This window comes from Calonectris borealis, chromosome 4, assembly GCF_964195595.1.
Source record: "Calonectris borealis chromosome 4, bCalBor7.hap1.2, whole genome shotgun sequence".
Lineage (NCBI taxonomy): Eukaryota > Metazoa > Chordata > Aves > Procellariiformes > Procellariidae > Calonectris > Calonectris borealis.
The window spans coordinates 67400180-67417737 of NC_134315.1; the positions used below are offsets into that span (position 1 = coordinate 67400180).

Here is a 17558-nt window from a genome sequence, read left to right on the forward strand (position 1 = left end):
TTTGCAAGGTGGATTTAGTAACTGCCAGCCCTGCAAAACATCTCTATTTTTCGTTCCATTAAGATTGAATTGTTGTTGTTATTGAACACGTTCTGTGAGTCATGTACTACTCTCCATTGCATTCAAGTTTGAGCACTGAAGAAAATCATGTTTTGTAACAGGTCCCTCCAGCCACTCTCTTGTGATCATCTTACTGTCATTGTGCCTATCCCCATTTGTATTGGGGAGAGATGGCAGCAGCCATAATAGAATTTGACATACGTGTCACTGTCATTTGCCCCTTTCCACAAAAAAAAAAAAAAAAGAAAAACAAAGAAAGTGCCATTATCATTTTCATCTTCATCTTGCTTTGCCTTGGTTCAAGGGAACTAGCGAAATAAGATTTTGAGGCTAGACCTGAGACTTGTTCAACAGTTTTGGAAGCAGTGCATAACCAGAGTAGAACCCAGGTCTCATACTTGGATGTAGCTTAACAGTGTTAAAAAAGTAAGTATGCAGTGTAGCTAAAACCTGCAAATACTTTTTAGGAATCATTTTTCCCATGTATTTTTCAAAATGAATGTTGCAATAACAACTCTGATACTGAAAACAGAAATGAGTAAAGGTAGCTATGTTATCACAGATCTGTTAGAGCTCTACTTGCATTGCGTAGATAACATGTATACATATTGTGGATCAGTGTACTTTCTGGGAAGTACATGTGATAAGTTTTGTTGAAATAAACCAACAATACTTTTATTTGTTGTTGTAGTCAACAACAATGTCTTTGTAGTACTTGTTGAAATAAAACTTTTTAGTAGTTTTGGAAATGGAGGAAGCAACAGGGAGAGAGAGAAGAGGGAAAGCTAGCTGGAGATAAGCTCAAGTTGTCAGGATTTCTTCTTCAGAAAATTAATGATTTGACCAAAAGTAGCAGCTTTGCCTAATCATGTTTTTGAAAACAAATTAAACATGCAAAGGAGAGCTTATTAGCATGATCTATTTTGGGTTGCTTTTGACATCCTGGCTGTGGTACAGTTCAGGAAGGAAGTATTTCTAAAATAATAATGCCCCTCACACACTCTATTTAGCAATACCCTATAATCGAATATTTTATAGATCCATTGTGACAGATAGATGAACTTTCAGTCATTTGTAATAATTCGCACTTTTTTGTTTGTACATAACTGATTTAAACCTAGTACAGGAAGACTTTTTTTTTTTAAATAGGAGGAGGAAGTATCCCAGTTCTATTACTAGAAACTCAAGTTTCAATTAAATCAACTTGAACAAATAACATGCTTCAGTCATGTGTTAGAATAGTACACTGCTCCTACAGTACTTTAATTTATATTTGATTGATGGAGAAATTAGTATGTTAAAAAGCTAATGTTGACAACACAACCTGCCAAGAATATTCCTTTTTACCTTTGTTCTTTCTTTGCTCCTCTCTGATTTGTTAACTATGATTTCTAGTACCTTTTTAACGTGTCAAGTTAGTTTTTGACTTACATGTATCATCTTAAGAGGAAATATTCCTACTGACTAATCATCACTTTGAATACCGTGTAGATGTAATTTTTAGATGAGATCCAAATGAATGAGTTCAGTAGGTAAGAGAATAAGAAAATGTGCATTCATATATTTAGTAAAATGTACTGCTCTGGTTTGTCTATGGAAAATGTTTAAGAAAAAGAAAATGGTTTAAAAAAAAAATAAACCCCTCAGCTGCAGCTTATATGTTGAGAAAATTTTGAGAACCTAGCTTACAGATAAATAAACACTTCTGTTATAGAAGATAAATCTAAATCCTAAGTAGAAAGGTATGGATAAACTAAATTGAATGACAGTGTAATAAAAACTTCAGTTAGTCTAGTGAGATTTTCTTTCAACACACAGCTATTTATTTGGGCAAATTAGTTTTATCAGTATGTATATAAAGAATTTTTCTATCTGGAATCTTTTTTTATATACCTAAAAACAATAGTAATTTTTTTCAGCTCATCCGTAGGAAGATCTTCTCACTTTAATCAGATTGTGTAGCTGTTCTCATGTGCCTTTTAGACTGGGTGCATAGCATTCACCAGAGGAAAAGTCCTCTGGAGAATTTTAGGTATCACTTGGAGGTCCCCAGGATTTTAGCTTTGTTACATGCTTCTCCCTGATCTGACTTTGTGGCATTGTATTATTTTTTTAATGTAAATTTCTCAAAAGTTTGTTTATCTTTGTGGATTGTTGAACATACTCAAGGTGCTAAAATGATGTGAAAGCTTAGCTACGGTAAGTGCCCCTGCTACTTGTCACAGTGTCCCCCCTTACAAAAAAATTGAGATTGTCAGCTATCTCAAATGTAGTAATTCTCTGGATGTTATGCTGTTGCATTTGTATCTGCATCCTATACAAGTACATGAATGCAAGTAGCACAGATAACTACACATGACTGTAATTAGCCTAGGAAATAATGGAACTTTAAACATTTTCACTTCTTTTACTAGAAGTAGTCTTTAAAACTCTGAGTACTTCTAGTGAACACTTAATTTCCTGTCCTTAGGATCAGTCTAGGAGTTTTTTACTCTGGTGTTACTTTTTTTTTTTTTCTTTCTTTTGGCCAGGAATAACAGGTACACTTAAGAAAAACTTGCTCTCAGTTGAAGTGATCTCCATTGTGAAATTATTTTTTTATCATGAGGACAGTATCCAATATAAATTTGTAGTATAACTTTGTGATTTGAGCAATGATTTTGGTTTTTTTGAGAGAAAACAGTCATTAATATATAATTTTTAATGTACTTTCAACTCTGTTCTTTTAGGTAACTTTTGAAATGCACAAAGAGAGCCTTTCTCAAATGTACAGGGAGTACCAAGGGAAAGGAGGTGAAGGGAGTGGAATACGTTCTTCAACTCCAATTAGAACAATCTCTGGAGTTAGCAAAGAAGCTGAAACCAAGGGAAAGCAACAATGTTTGGACTTAAAAGAAGATGCTACTGCTCCTTCCTGCATTATTGATGATATGGAGTGCAGTACTGGAAAAAAAGAGACAAATACCTTATCAGATGTTGACCAACAAACTCATTCAGTGTCTAAGGATAGGGAGGAGTTAGAGGGGGGAGACAGGGAGACTACACGGGATTTAAAAGCAGTGTCTTGTGCAGAATTTTCTCGAGAACCAGAAGCAATAAAGCCCAGTGTTTCAGAAATTAGTACTGGAATAGCTGAAGCAATTGAAGATTCTCTGAGCAAAGCTGACGAGCTTGTGGAAGAAACAGTAGCTGTCACTGCTGCTTCTGTAGCAATGGAAACTACTTTGGAAGGAGAAACTCCTGAAAGTCCGGAAAGACTGGAAAAATCAACAGTAGAGGTGGAAGATGAAGATGACTTTGTTGATTTGAAAGAGGAAAGTAGTATGCCTTTACCTTCAGAAGAGTTTGCAGAAACGAACAAGGAACGTAGCTGTAATGAAAGCGAAGTGACAAAGCAGGAAAAAGCAATAGAGAAGCAACCTGAATCTGTGCTTTTAAAATCCGAAGATGCTGAAGGTGTGGATGGGAAAAAACAAGAACTGACTTCTTTACCGGAAACAGTGAGTTCTGCAGTTCAAGAAGTAGTGACTCAACCGGATTCAGAAGGGAAAAAGAAGCTGGAGGAAGAAAAGATTCTTTTTAGTGAAACCAAAACAGCTGAAGAAAATGCAAATGCACATGTCTCAGAGCCTGCTGGAGCCTCTGACAAAAGAATCGCCAAGCTTGATGTTTCTAGTGTTGCATCAGATACAGAAAAACTGGAACTGAAAGCTAACACGTGTCTAGAAGCACCTCTGCCCCCCAGATCCATACCTGAGGTAAATTCTATCTATCCTTCATCTGTCTAGCTTAAAAATAAAAGGAAGTTCTTATTTTATGAGATTTTTGAAAAAGTATGCCCATACACATTTTGAAATTTGTGTACTGAGAAGTCTCTAAGATTTTATTCTTTATACATCCACTTACGGATACTGATGGAGACTAAGTATTGGGCTAGATGGACACTTCATCTGTGTTGGTACTTCTGTTGTTAAGTTTGAAGCATTGAAAGAAACATTTATATATTCTGAGAGGATTTTATCTAGAATTTCTTCTGCTCCATTACTCAACATCCTTTTTCCTCTTTTCAGTCTAGTCTCTTATAATCTCAACTCTTACAATTATTGAGAAGCGAACATTGCTTGTGCAGAAAAAAATAGCAATAAGTTTCTTTCATGTCCTGATGGAACTTGTGAAAATATTTTTTACACTAGCTACTCTGCAGGAGGTACCAAAAAAAAAAAAAAAAATCTATTTGAAACTATAAAATTTGATAGGATTGTCACTCAATCACATCAGCCTACTTTTTTTGTGCAATTGTAATTTAAAACTGGGCTTCTGTTGCATGCTGCAGTGCTGCACCCCTCTAGTCTTTAGTTTCTAACTCAGCTTTTCATGGTTAAATGGTCATGTATCTGAGTACTTCCCTTCTGCAGAGATACCTGCTAATGGATGCTCTTCATTCTGCACCATTCTTCCTTAAAGGAGGAAAAACACTGTCTACAGCAACATATACTCCCCCTGTGGTAAGGTTGGGTTGTTGCTTGTGTATGCCTAGACTGACAGGTGTGGTAGTGCAGCTGTAGACTAGTTTGTAGGTTTGGTATATCCAGGAAATAGCATTTGTGTAATAGTTTTAGCTCTATTTGTAACCGTGTACACAGTCTAAACTTGTTGAATATCTAAAATCTCATCTATTAAACGCATTTCAGTGTATGTCATGGAAACTAATAATCAGAGTATGGGGTTGTTTTTTTATCTGCAAACTGTGTATTCAGACCTCAAGGCAGCAAGATTCTTCAGGACAAGAGCTAACTGCTACGTCAGATGGGCAGAGAAGAGACTCTAGGTCAACTGTGTTCCGTATTCCTGAGTTTAAGTGGTCACTGATGCATCAGCGCTTGCTCACAGACTTACTCTTTTCCATAGAAACAGATATACAGATGTGGAGAAGGTAAATTTCTATGCTTTATATGGAATGATCTAGACTGGCATTTCAATTATAATTAACTTGAGATTTTGTTTAAACTGCATCAGAGTCACTGTTTGACTTCAAATTTTGCACATCTGGTATTTTATTCATTCAGTAGCCTTACTTATTTTGTGACCTATACCCAAATATTCTCAGATTTTTTTTAAGACTCTTTACAGACATGTGTATTGGTTGAGGGCCTGCACATATATTTTGACTGAAATCCTGGCTACATTTAAGTCAATGGCAGTCTTGCTGTTGATTTTTATTGGACCATGATTTTCATGTTCCTAATGTATGTAAAGTCCTGAATCTTTTATTAGTATCTAAATATGGACTAAAAAAAAAAAAAATCTGTCCCAATTAGTATTTATTACTTCTGCATTTACACACACTATGTTGCTGTTTTGATAGGGTTCTGTGAACACAGGGATGTTCTAGGCATTTAAAAATTAACTTGTAACAGGGATCTGGAATGTAATCATCAAGATGAATTTAGTAAAAAAAAGGAAACTTTGAAAACAGTGGTAATTCTGCCTTTTAAGGTTAAGGTTGAATAACAAATAAGAGTGGTGTCTATTATTAGCTTGTAGTAGCGAATGTCAAATTTAAATTGAACCATAGCTGTACTGACCCGATCAAAAGGAATGTAAGGATGAAGAAATAGAGTATTTAAGTGATTAAAATAATTTAAACTGAGGAGAATTTTTGTCTGACTGTAATTTTTAGGATGTGAATAAGTTAACCTCTCAGGACATCATCAGATATAGCTAAAATATATTTTTAGTTTAGGTTCTGTTTTGAAAATCTATTTCCATGTTTAACAGGATTTAAGTTTTTGTGTTTTGTTGATTTTTAGTTTCTCTGAGAAGCCTTTAGTATTTGCTTTATTTTTCCAAAGATTTACGTTCAAATCTAGTTCACACTTCCAGGAAACTTCGTTGTATTGCTTGATACAGTGACTTTAGCTATAGCAAGGAATCATAGACCAGCCTATAATGTATCTTTGTCCAAATGATGATTAACACACATCTCGATGTTTTTAGCAAGCTATGATCTGGAGAGGCTTAAGAACAGAAAGGAACGGTAGTTTTAAATTTAGATTAAGATACATCAGTTGACCCTTTCGGTCATGATATTTGCTGCCCCACTGCTAGCTATCTGGTTTTAGTTTTATGAAAGCATAAAGATGCTAAAATAGCACAAAACTAAAGCTGTATTCTGAATGGTTTTTTTGGACAGTCATTCTACAAAAACTGTGATGGACTTTGTGAATAGCAGTGACAATGTCATCTTTGTGCACAACACAATTCACCTCATCTCTCAAGTGATGGACAACATGATCATGGCTTGTGGTGGTATATTGCCATTGCTTTCTGCTGCCACATCTGCTACTGTAAGAAAATTCATTTTTATTTGAAAATTTATCTCTTGTGGGAGGATGCCTTTCTTGGTGCAGTGTATTAGCTATTATATCTGTCCTTTCGGGAGACAGGAATGCGTGTGGGATATTTCCACAAGCATCTCTCTCCTCCCTTTGCTACCTCCATGCTTTCCCGAAGACAAATCGTGTGCCTGCCCTCTTTGCCTGAAGACATAAAAAGAAGTTGCGTAGCTTTTTATTGTCCCACGATAGTCTGGAAGGGGATTAAATCCCGATACTGATGATTGTTCCTAGAGTATGACTAATTACTACTTTTGAATGTCACTGAAAATGGACTTCCAGCATACGTTTTTCTTCATTTAAATTGTAGAAATACCACCTTTGTGAGGAAGTAAATGTTGCTTTCAATTTTTCTCTGTGTAGCATGAATTGGAGAATATTGAGCCAACTCAAGGACTTTCAGTAGAAGCATCTTTAACATTTCTCCAAAGATTAATCAACCTTGTGGATGTGCTAATTTTTGCAAGCTCTCTTGGTTTCACTGAAATTGAGTCTGAGAAAAATATGTCATCAGGAGGAATTCTGCGACAATGTCTTCGTCTGGGTAAGCAAATAAAACCACTTAATAGCATAGGAGCTTGCTGTTACTAAATAGTTAGAAATTGTTAGCTTTATTTGTTTTTTCTGTCCTTTTTTTGTTAAATCAAGATTAAATTTAGTCAAAGAAGCATTGGGATCTTTTACTATTTTACTATTACTGTATTCTGCAATGCATATACATGGGGTTCTTTTCCTCTTTAAAAAGTTCAAATAAAATAGATAAGTAAGTTTGGTAGTCTGACTGTTGTGGATGCATGTTTTCATTTTTATCCATGAAGATATTTCTTTTGCCAAAGTTCCCCAATTGTCAAGGCTGAGAATATAGTAGCTTTAAGAAAAAAAAATCTTGTACTATATAGAAAAACATGAACCTTTACAATACATAGAAAAGAGATTTCAATCTTGAGGTCAGTAGATGAAGGCATGGTGAAAACTAGAGATGTAAATTTCTAAAGAGTAGGGTTCAAATCGGGCAGTAATTGTATCCAGTATTATAGTATGATTGCATCAAACTGGATTGAAAGAAAGAGCTTACAAGATCATAACTGGATTCAGTTAGTTAATACAGGAGGAGAGTATTCATGCTAGTTGCATGCTGTAAGACTTTTTGTAATGAAAAGTTTAATATGCATGAGTGCCAGAGCAGCTCAGAGCCTCAACAGTAACTAGCCTTCCTCTCCCTTTCTAGGCCATTAAAACTTTGTGCAGGTAGAACAAGATTTATGGGATGCAAACAGGTATAGAGGTGGGGTAGTTCTTTTTTCCTTTGAAAATAATGTTAGAAGATGAAACAGGTACAACTGTGAAGCTAAAAAAATAAGTCGTGTAACTTCAGAACATTTAGTCCAAGAGTAACAGTATTGTGAAGCAAACATTGTCATTTGTTTCACTAGCATATCACTTGCCTTTCTTCCTTGCTAGTCTGTGAAATTTAGCTCTTTACCCTTCCCGCCCCATGGTTGTATGCATGGTAAAATTTCAATGAGGGATGCTAACTTACTCACTTTGAAGTATCCATTAGATATAGCATACATGTTGTAATAGTTTAGTATTAATTATTAGTTATAAATTATTAAAGAATTTTGAGCATTGTTTTGCAACTATTTAAAATTTATGGAAGCAAAATATCAGTTTACTGATGTGCTTAAACTTTTTAGTTTAAGTGATAAACGGAAATGTATTATACATCCCTGTAAGGGATATAAACAATACTATTTCCCGGAGTAATTTTTAACATTTCTTTTCCCTTCAAGTATGTGCAGTAGCAGTAAGAAATTGCTTGGAGTGTCAGCAGCATGCACAGATGAAGCCTATTGGAGACATTGGGAAGAACCAAAAAACAGTGCAGGGCTTTATAGGAACAGGAAAGTCTGCAGCAAAGGCAAGTATAAGAACACATTCAGGAACACAGAAGTCAATAATTATTACTCTGTACAGAGGGATTGAATTTGAATTTGAATTTATACCTGCACCACTGATACTTTATGTAGAGCTGAAGGGCATGAACACTGGAAATCCTGCAGTAGTTTTTCCAAAATGTGAATTTAACACATATATTTAACCTTCTACAGTGAAATAAATCTGTTACAAGAATTTGCCAGATTTTTTTTTTCTTTAAAGATGAAATGCATATCTGATCTTTGTGCTCTAGTTATGACAATATGATGTACAGTGGGTGGTTGTACGCACTTAATGATTCTTGGTAGAATGCTTTTAAAAACAGAATCTGAAACAATTGCTTTTTTTTTTTAACAGAGTCCAGTGGACATTGTGACTGGTGGCATTTCTCCAATACGAGACCATGACAGACTTCTGCAGGATATGGATATTAATCGACTTCGAGCAGTAGTATTCAGAGATATAGTAAGTTACAAATAATGTTGTTTTCTTTGTAACTAGATTTCTACATATATCTGTTTGCTGAACACTTGCTATGTGTTACGCAGTTTGACTAAATCGAATTTTCAAAAGCTGAATACTGCTCACGGTAATTGGGAACACATAATACTCTGCAGCTGTTGTGTTTAGTGTTTGGGATTGGAAAGAGGCAGAGGTGAAAATCACTGCCTGCCAATGAGGCTCTTTGGTGTGTTCCTAAGAGCCGATTCTCTGGAATTCTACCTATTGTATATTAAATACGTTGTGTTTAGTACAAATATATACTTTCACATGCTGTACATAGACAAACTGTTTATATATACTATGTATCATAAAGATGTTTATGTATACTTTTTGAAAAATGAGTATCTTTCTAGCTTACTAGAAATTAGAGGTCATCTCTAATTCCTTTACTTCCCCTCAGAGGAACCAATTTGTGTGCCTGTGCTGTAAATATGCATATGTTTTTTAGTCTTGAATTGACTAAAAATATCTTTGCCCTATGTCAGCAACTTTATAGCTGATATTGAGGAAATTGAGATTGATTGCTTAAAAAAAAAAAACCTCTGTAAGCGAATACAGTAGCTATAATGGCTATGAGTCATTGGTGGCCACAAGCTTGGACACCAGAACTTATTTTACAATAATTGGACTATTTAGCAAGTATAATGATTTACACAGTGACTTTTGTTCTATCCATAATTGTGAAGGATCTTTGGTTTTTATCTTTACAGCAATTATTGATTGAAACAAGCTTCTTTCAACCCCTACTTCAGTATCAGTGTGCAAAAGAGTAACAGGAAGTGAATCTTCCATACTGGTGGCAACTAAAATAATCCTGATGATCCAGTCTTCAAAATCAAGCACATTTTGTGTACTCATTTTTTCTTTAAAAAAAAAAACAATATACACACACAACCTCTGCTTTTTTTGAATGTCTAATCCACCAAGTTTTCTGTTTCACAAATAAATGTAAAATGATGCAATAACTCAACTTTTTGGCTACTGTGTTGAGCTGTGGAGAAAAAGTAGACTTTAAAAGATGTATTTTGGAATAGTTTTTATCTGAGCTGCTTATACTTGTGTCTAAATATTTTCTGTTTGATTTGCAAGCAGTTTCTTACATTGTGTTCAGCACAGAGAATTGTGATTGGCGTGATTTGAACCTGTATAGGAGGAACTCAGATGGATTCCACTTAACCACCAGTAGTAGTACTTCCAGTAGTATATGAACTTTATTTCAAGGAGTTCTGCAAACATAGCAGAAAAAATAAGGAAGGGGTAGTGCTAATTCACTGGATCACACCTTTATCAAGTACAGTTCGAAACTGTCTTGCAAAAATTCATCTAGCAAGAAAATTCTTTATAATCCTTACCATTGTAGGGGACTTCCATCAACTTCGCACAGTGCTTGCCTGATGCTAACCTGTTATTAGCTTACTGTTTCTGTCTTGTTCTATGAAAGTTAAGGGTTTGGGTCGAGCCGAGGGGAATATAGGTTGTTTCTTCAGCATAACAGATAGGATCCAGCTATGTTATCTAGTTCTTAATAGAGAACTTCTCATAAACTTCTCCCAATATAGCTTATTTAAGAACTCTTCATGGAATGTGGGCCTTCAGTAGGCACTACAATTCTGATAAAATGAGCTTTATAGTTTAACTTACTTTCTTGAACTGCTCAGAGGGAAAAATTGAATGCTACCTGAGCCCTTATGTAAATGAGGGAAACCCACCCACCACACACCCTTTCTCTTACTGATTTGTCAGTGAGGATCCAAATATTCAGTTCTCCTGTGATCTCAAAGTGTACAAAGCTTTTCTTCCTTCGGCAGCCAAAGGGAACAGGCTTAGGCTAATCATAATGTCTAGACAGATCTGGGATGTGGCTCTTTCCTCTGTTTCCTAGGAGTGACTGAGTACTCTGAGGAGGTACCTGGCATAGTTCATATTAAGATTGGTTTTTAAGAATTTCTTAAAATCTCTTCATAAAGTTACAGCTGTAACGCAAATGCGTATTTGCCAATTCTTGTTTAAATTGTACATAGTACAGTACACCCATCTGGACAATCTGATGATGAAATAAAACCTTAACACTGGTTCTGGAATTTGTTCCACTTCATTAATATTTAATAGTTTATAAATGCTTTTACAGTTTTGTTGAGTACGCTTGCCTGGTTGTACTTCACAGCAAATGCTGTTAATATCTTGGCACATTTGAGGAAATGTAATAGAGGAAACACCTGTAAATAAATAAAGGGGACCTAGTCCCTACACTAATTCGAAGCATGTAGTCAAAACACACAACCTTGGTCGAAGTTGTCATATTTATAAATGAAAAATGAAGGGATTAGTGCCACTTGAATACAATTGCTGTATTCCTTAGCTTTATAGTTGAGACAAACTGTGACTAGAGAATATTGTTCTTCCATTGTTGACATATCAGCTTACTCTCCGTCTGTTTATGGTAGCGCTGGGCATACTTTACAGAAAAATAAACATGCTGCTGAAATTGTAATGGAAAAATCTGTGTGTGTCCTTTTTTTGCAGGAGGATAGTAAACAGGCTCAGTTTTTGGCTTTGGCTGTTGTATATTTCATTTCTGTGCTCATGGTTTCGAAATACAGAGATATACTGGAACCCCAGAATGAAAGACGACCACCAAACCATAGCCAGTCATTCAAGGAATTACAGAATGAAAATAATGAAACTCCTGCTACAGGTGAACTGTTAATTATTTTGCCAAATGAAATAATGTGGCTTATGCATCTTAAAATTCTATAGAAGTCCATGTGAGATTGTATAGGAATATGTGCATTGTAGCCACTTAAATAAACAACATTATAGTATTCAATTTGCCTCAGTATTTATGTGTATCTTTTTCTGATCTGAGAAGAACCTAATCTATAGGTTGATTCTGCTGTGTAGAGGTGGTTAATCTCACTGACGTAGCTAAGTATTCATGAATGCTTGTTGCAGAAACATTACTATTTTGCGTAAGGTTAAGTATGTGTAAGCATAGACTGGCAGCTTTTTGTTTTGACTATAAGACTTCTTTCTCCTATTCTTCTTTAGGGCAATCAATTTTCATTCTTTGACTGTTGAGTCAATACCTTTTATTTCCTTGTCTCAATTTTTGGATGTTACAACTTTTCAGGCTTCTCAGAAATTAGAAGGAAATTTTTCTGTTCTAAGTTTCCTATTAAATACTTATAGATAAATCTATAAGTAGGCAAGAGGAAATACTTATAGCTGTGTTATTTCACTTGTCACCTATTGGTGTTACTTCTTTAGGAGCAATGTGGTGAATACAATTCTGTTAATAATGAACTTAAAATGTGTTTTCTGTTTTTGATATGAACAGATGTGGAAAACCCATCTGCTGCTCTCGGTGCTTCAGCCTCCACTGCAGATTCAGAAAGTACAGCATCTGTACAAAGAAGGGATTCTGGTCTTGGGGAGGAACCAGCTTCAGGGCAAACAAACGGTTCCGGTAGTGTTGCTGAAGCAGGTCCTCTGAATGTCAGTGCAGGCCCAGATGCAATCAGTGAAGTACTATGCACGCTCTCATTAGAAGTAAATAAGTCTCAGGAGAGCAGAAGTGAGACAGGAACTGAGGATAGTAAGCCTGCAACTTCTGCGCCAGCTGCAAAAAATGTCAATGTAAAGGACATCCTGAGAAGCTTGGTGAGCACACCAGCTGATGGGACTGCAGTGGATGCTGCTCTTCTGCCACCAACCTTCCTTGGAGTTCTTGGCGATGGAGCTGCTGAGCAGCCTGTACAGTTCCATTCCTTTGACAGGTAATGTACCTTCTAAAGTATTTGGGCTATTTCATTTTGCTTAAGATATCTGTAAGGAACAGAAAAATTCACATTTCAGTTCACGAGATCTCATGTACAGTGTCATCTAGTACTTAATAATAATAATAATCAAGACGCTTTGATTTACAAGTAGAACCTTTGACTACAAAGTCCACTGACATCACATAGGTTCATCATGAAGGTACGCTCTGCAATTCATGGGATGCTTTGTTATGCTACAAAAAACTGTGGAAATGGCAAATGACTGGTGATTGGTTTATACCTGAAGGTTTTGAAGCCAGCACCTCTTTATAAGAGTTAACTCTTCTGTCTCCATACATGTTACAGCTCAGAAGCAATACGGTAAGAAGGCCAATAAATTGCTAGAAATGACTGCAAGAGTAAAAGAAAAGATTAAGGGTGTAAACTGTTCTTTTGTCTTTTCTGTTCTCCTATACCTAACTGCAGCACTTGCAGATGAGTGCTGCTGAACAGTGCATATTTAGTTGGTTTTAAAGGACTCGGGAAATAAAATGGACATTAAATAACTTAATGTAATGGTGTGTAGACTAGCTTGTGTATCGATCACAAAGCTGTATCTAGTTTCTGTTACTGTGGGCCTGCAAAAGAATACTGGTTTCATAATAGTTACAAATGGATTGAAAACAATGGAGTAATCATCTAGGTGTCCTACCTATAGGATACTCCCATATTCATTTATGAAAATGCATCTGTGTTCTGCTTTCTGGTGCTAAAGGCCTACTTCAAATCTCTTAGGCTTCATTCAGTAGATATATCCCTAAGCTGTTAGATTTGCTTTGTTGTTCCAAAAGCTTTTAAAATTTTGTTTCATTTTAATAAATATCTGTCTGCCTTAATACTCAAATGCTGTGGTGGATTTAAAATGGGGCATTCGTGCTTTGTTTCTCTTTCTTTTCCTTTTAGATTGAAGTCCCTGTTTCCCGATAATTATTCTTGTCTCCCCTACATCTCAGTCTCATTAGCACCCTATCTTTTCCCAAGTATAGTAGATCACATTGTCTTTTTGCTACGCTTACTATCTTTTACCTCTCCAGGATTCCCAAAAACAGCAAAGAAAAAGAACAAAAGAAAGAAGCCGGTAACACTTGCATTCCTGCCTCTAGAAAAGCCTTAGTCATATCCAGAAATCCTGCAGTCAATCTGGTGCAAGGGGATCCCTTGTTACCATACCGGTATCTGATCCTCTGCTTATTCCTGAACTTCCTCTGGCTCTGATGTTTTTGCAGTCTATGGCTGCCTTGCTCAAACTAGCCATCTTCGATGGCCCAATAAAGGCAGGCAGCTCTGCCAAGGGTATGGATGCAGCCGTTACAACTTGTCTTCTCAGCTCAGATTGACATGTCACTGGTGGGGGAAGAGATGGTGGTGGTTGTCTGGCTAGAGTAGACACAAATGGTGTGTGCTAGCATTTGGCCCCCTTGCTCTTGTCTCAGAGTAAATACTGTGTTCTGCTTGTGATGCTAAACAGGAGGACTTGTTTTCGGAGCAGTAGGAGGATGGAGGCAGAGGGGGAAAATTGGGAGAAGAGGGACTCTGAATTAGAACTTCCCTCTCCCTCCTGCTGCCCAAGTGCTTTTAGCACTTCCCCATTGAGGCCTATCATTGCTCTTTATAGCAAGTGGGCAGTTGATGTGAAATAGCATGATGTTTTAGTCTGTGACTAATGTTTTCCCTCAGGAAATTCCTATTGTTCGTTGCTGAGTGGTAGAGATTTGAACCACAAAACAACATTTGTCTGGAGATCTGGTACAGAAGTGCATGTTGCATTTAGGAATTATTTTTTGGCTATTGCTAATACTGAAGGTTTGTGCTGCCTGTGCAAATCTGATTTGAATTGGTGTAAAGCAGGTTATCTAGACAGGAAGTAATTGGGCACTTGCAGTCCTGATATCTGACATAGGTAGGTTATGCCTACAAAACCTTCTGATCAGAGGAAACTCTGCAATTTAATTTGATAACATGTACACTAATGAAATACTGGCATTGGTAGCAGCCATTCAGTCACTTGCAATTCTGTGTTCTTTTTTCAGTATAGTTACAAAGTCACTCAAATAACAAAAAAACCCTTAAATTGCCGTGTGTCTTGTAAAGCCAGTCACTGAAAAGTTGAACTACTTGCTGTTTTGCCCTCTTACTTTTCCAGTGCCGCACTGTCCCAGATGGACTCTTCTCTCCTTTTGCCACCTCCGAAGTGCCACAACTCTCAACATTTTCTCACTTAACCTTGAGACTATATCAGATACTGAAAGGAAGCTAGTCTGGTGAAGGAGTGTATACAGAGGAGTGAAAGGGATGCATGGGCTGAAGCAGTAGACAGCACCGTGCTTGTGAATGGAGGAGCAGAGGGCAAGGGGTTTTGTAGGGGTTTATGTAGCTATCTGGACTGCTCAACAGTGATAACTTGCAGATATTCGTTTCCTATGAATTCTTGTGTTTAGTGGGTAGGGCTAAATATGTGAGGAAAAGGTCATGAACTAGTATAAAATACTTTGTCCTTCAGCAGTTGTATGTGACCTCGGTATGTCAGCGGCTCTGTGTTTCTAGGTGGCTTAATTTTTTGTTTCCTTCCTTTTGTGGGTATGTCAGGTAGACAAAAGTGTACTTAATGATGTAGAAGTCTTATCTCTAGTCAATTATCATTGGTAGTGACATGCATAATCTTGCATCGATGGTAAATACGTTGATCTAGAATAAGGCATGTTGCTAACTCGCTAATAAACCAGTTAATCAAAAAGACAGAATAACTGTGTATGTGAAACATCTATATTTAAAATTATATAGACAGGGAAGTTTCATGACCACTTGAAGGTGACTGTATCTTTGTATAGTGTGACTCTGCTTAAAATATAAGTTTATGCTCTAAAATGACACCTAGTGACAACAGCGGGAAGGAATTGTACCAGGGAAAGGAAAACCTTTTTACAAGAAACTGTAATAGAGTTGGAAATAGTAGCTCTTACCTCTGGGGTAGACAAAAATACTAAGGTGCATTGGGAAAGTTTGGAAAAACAGACTTTGGGATATTCTCTTATTTTCTGTGTCTGGTTTACATTTGCAATATTGTTTGATGGCGAACACAAATTCTGTGAGTTAACTTTTTTCTTTTCTTTTTAAAGACACTTTGTTAGAAGTTGTTCCCATGTAGCAGTTTACCAGTGGGGTATCTCTGGGAATTTCAAAGCATCTCTCTGATCCTGCATTTATCTCAGGAATGCTGTGTCAGAAATCAAAACTCTCCTCATATCTTAAGGATTATCAACTTCCCAGCCATAGCTGGAGAGTATACAGTAACAGCTATGTGAGTGAAACCTTACTGAAAGGCTGCCAGGTTGCAAGCCTTTGCAAACAACTAGGTGTATGTGTTCATTCCCATGCCAAAAATCTTCCCCTTATCTTATGTGAAGATGCAATCTTGTGATTAGTGGGTGCCAGGGGTTTATCATGATAAAGTTCAAGAATTGCATTGGCTTTTTCCCAAGATCCATAGGGACTTGAATTAATGTTCCAATTTCAGTGTGTCCTAAAACAACAGTTTTCTTATTTAGTAGTAATCTTGTAGGAAAAGGGGGGGGGGGGGGGGAGGGCTAATGCAAGCAAATTTAAATAAAACAGAAGTAAAAATAACCAAAGCTTAGGATAAAAAAAAAGAGATGACACTTCTCTTCATAGTCTAATAAAACCCATGACCTATCACTTGCCATTTTTACTGTGCAATTTAAAATAAAACCTTGGTCTCTCCTGGCTTCTACTGCTCTTTGTGCAAACATTCAATAATCATGTCATTATAGGAAGCTGATGCTGAGGGCTCAGAGGAATGTAGGCTCTTAAATCATGGTCTTGCACCATAGAGCTTAAATCTGCAGCTAAGCTGTAACTTACAGAACAGATATGTTAATAAGCTTGTTTATCTTTTTGGAACATCGTCTATAAGCTGCTTAGTTTGGCTCAGCTATGTTTACGCATTTGTCAGTCAGTGGTGTGCATGTGCCTTTGTAATGGTTGGTTGTGGTATTTCAATTAAATTTAATCAAAGTCCTTTTTTTATATGGAATGAATACATTTTAGACTTCATTGATTTGGGCCTCAAATGTAAAAAGAATAAACTCATCATTGACAAGATTAAGTCTACCAGGTACAGGTAGAGACAGAATATGAGAATGGGGGATCTGTAGATCAAGGCTCGTATGCTGTGATGAGAAGCTCAGCTTTTTTGACACACCAACAATTTGCATTCTGCAGGGGCTGAAGAGGCAAACCATTTGAAGTCTTCTCCCTGCCAAGCTGATTTTAAAGTTCTCTTACAAAATTGATTGTATTCTTTCTATCATCTCTTCTCTCTGCTCCCCCCGCCTCCGCCCCCGATCTCTCATGGTTTTGAGAGTCTCTTATTCTACCTTTCTCCTTGGGTATTTCAAGGGGGACATAGGAGAATGGGTATTGTCTACGGACAGCACAGCCCCTAGAATGACACTGACATGGCAGGTTGCTTTCCTGGCTCACAAAATAGAGGTAAAAATAAGTCTCTGATCCTCTTTATTGGTCTTTTGCTCACTGCGTAGGAGCCCTGCAGTGGGCATCGTTCTGGTAGCCTGGAACAAAACTAGCTTCTTTTGGTTTTGAATTAAAACCATTATCCCATAGGGAAACAGGCAAACTGTCACCTGTGTTGCTGTTCAATGGAAAAAAAATGGAATGCTAAGAATCAAATCTGTATAAATTCCTGTATGGCAAGAGGAATTAGAGCTCATGTAAGTATTTTTAAATTATAGTGAGGTCATCAGTTTGGCCTGGCCCATGTTGTATTAGGAATATTTGACTTGCACCCAAGGAAAATTTGTAACTT

General features: G+C 36.7%; 1 protein-coding gene across 2 annotated transcripts in view; it reads left to right on the forward strand.

The window, feature by feature from the left end:
- LRBA (LPS responsive beige-like anchor protein) overlaps positions 1-17558 on the forward strand; it is a 420317-nt gene that overhangs the window by 78204 nt on the left and 324555 nt on the right. For both annotated transcript variants that reach the window (XM_075149993.1, XM_075149994.1), the window contains 8 exons: positions 2790-3818; positions 4818-4993; positions 6254-6407; positions 6819-6999; positions 8249-8376; positions 8751-8858; positions 11421-11592; positions 12235-12673. In XM_075149993.1, coding sequence (XP_075006094.1) covers positions 2790-3818; positions 4818-4993; positions 6254-6407; positions 6819-6999; positions 8249-8376; positions 8751-8858; positions 11421-11592; positions 12235-12673 — 2387 coding nt within the window. The remainder of the gene's footprint in view (positions 1-2789; positions 3819-4817; positions 4994-6253; positions 6408-6818; positions 7000-8248; positions 8377-8750; positions 8859-11420; positions 11593-12234; positions 12674-17558) is intronic.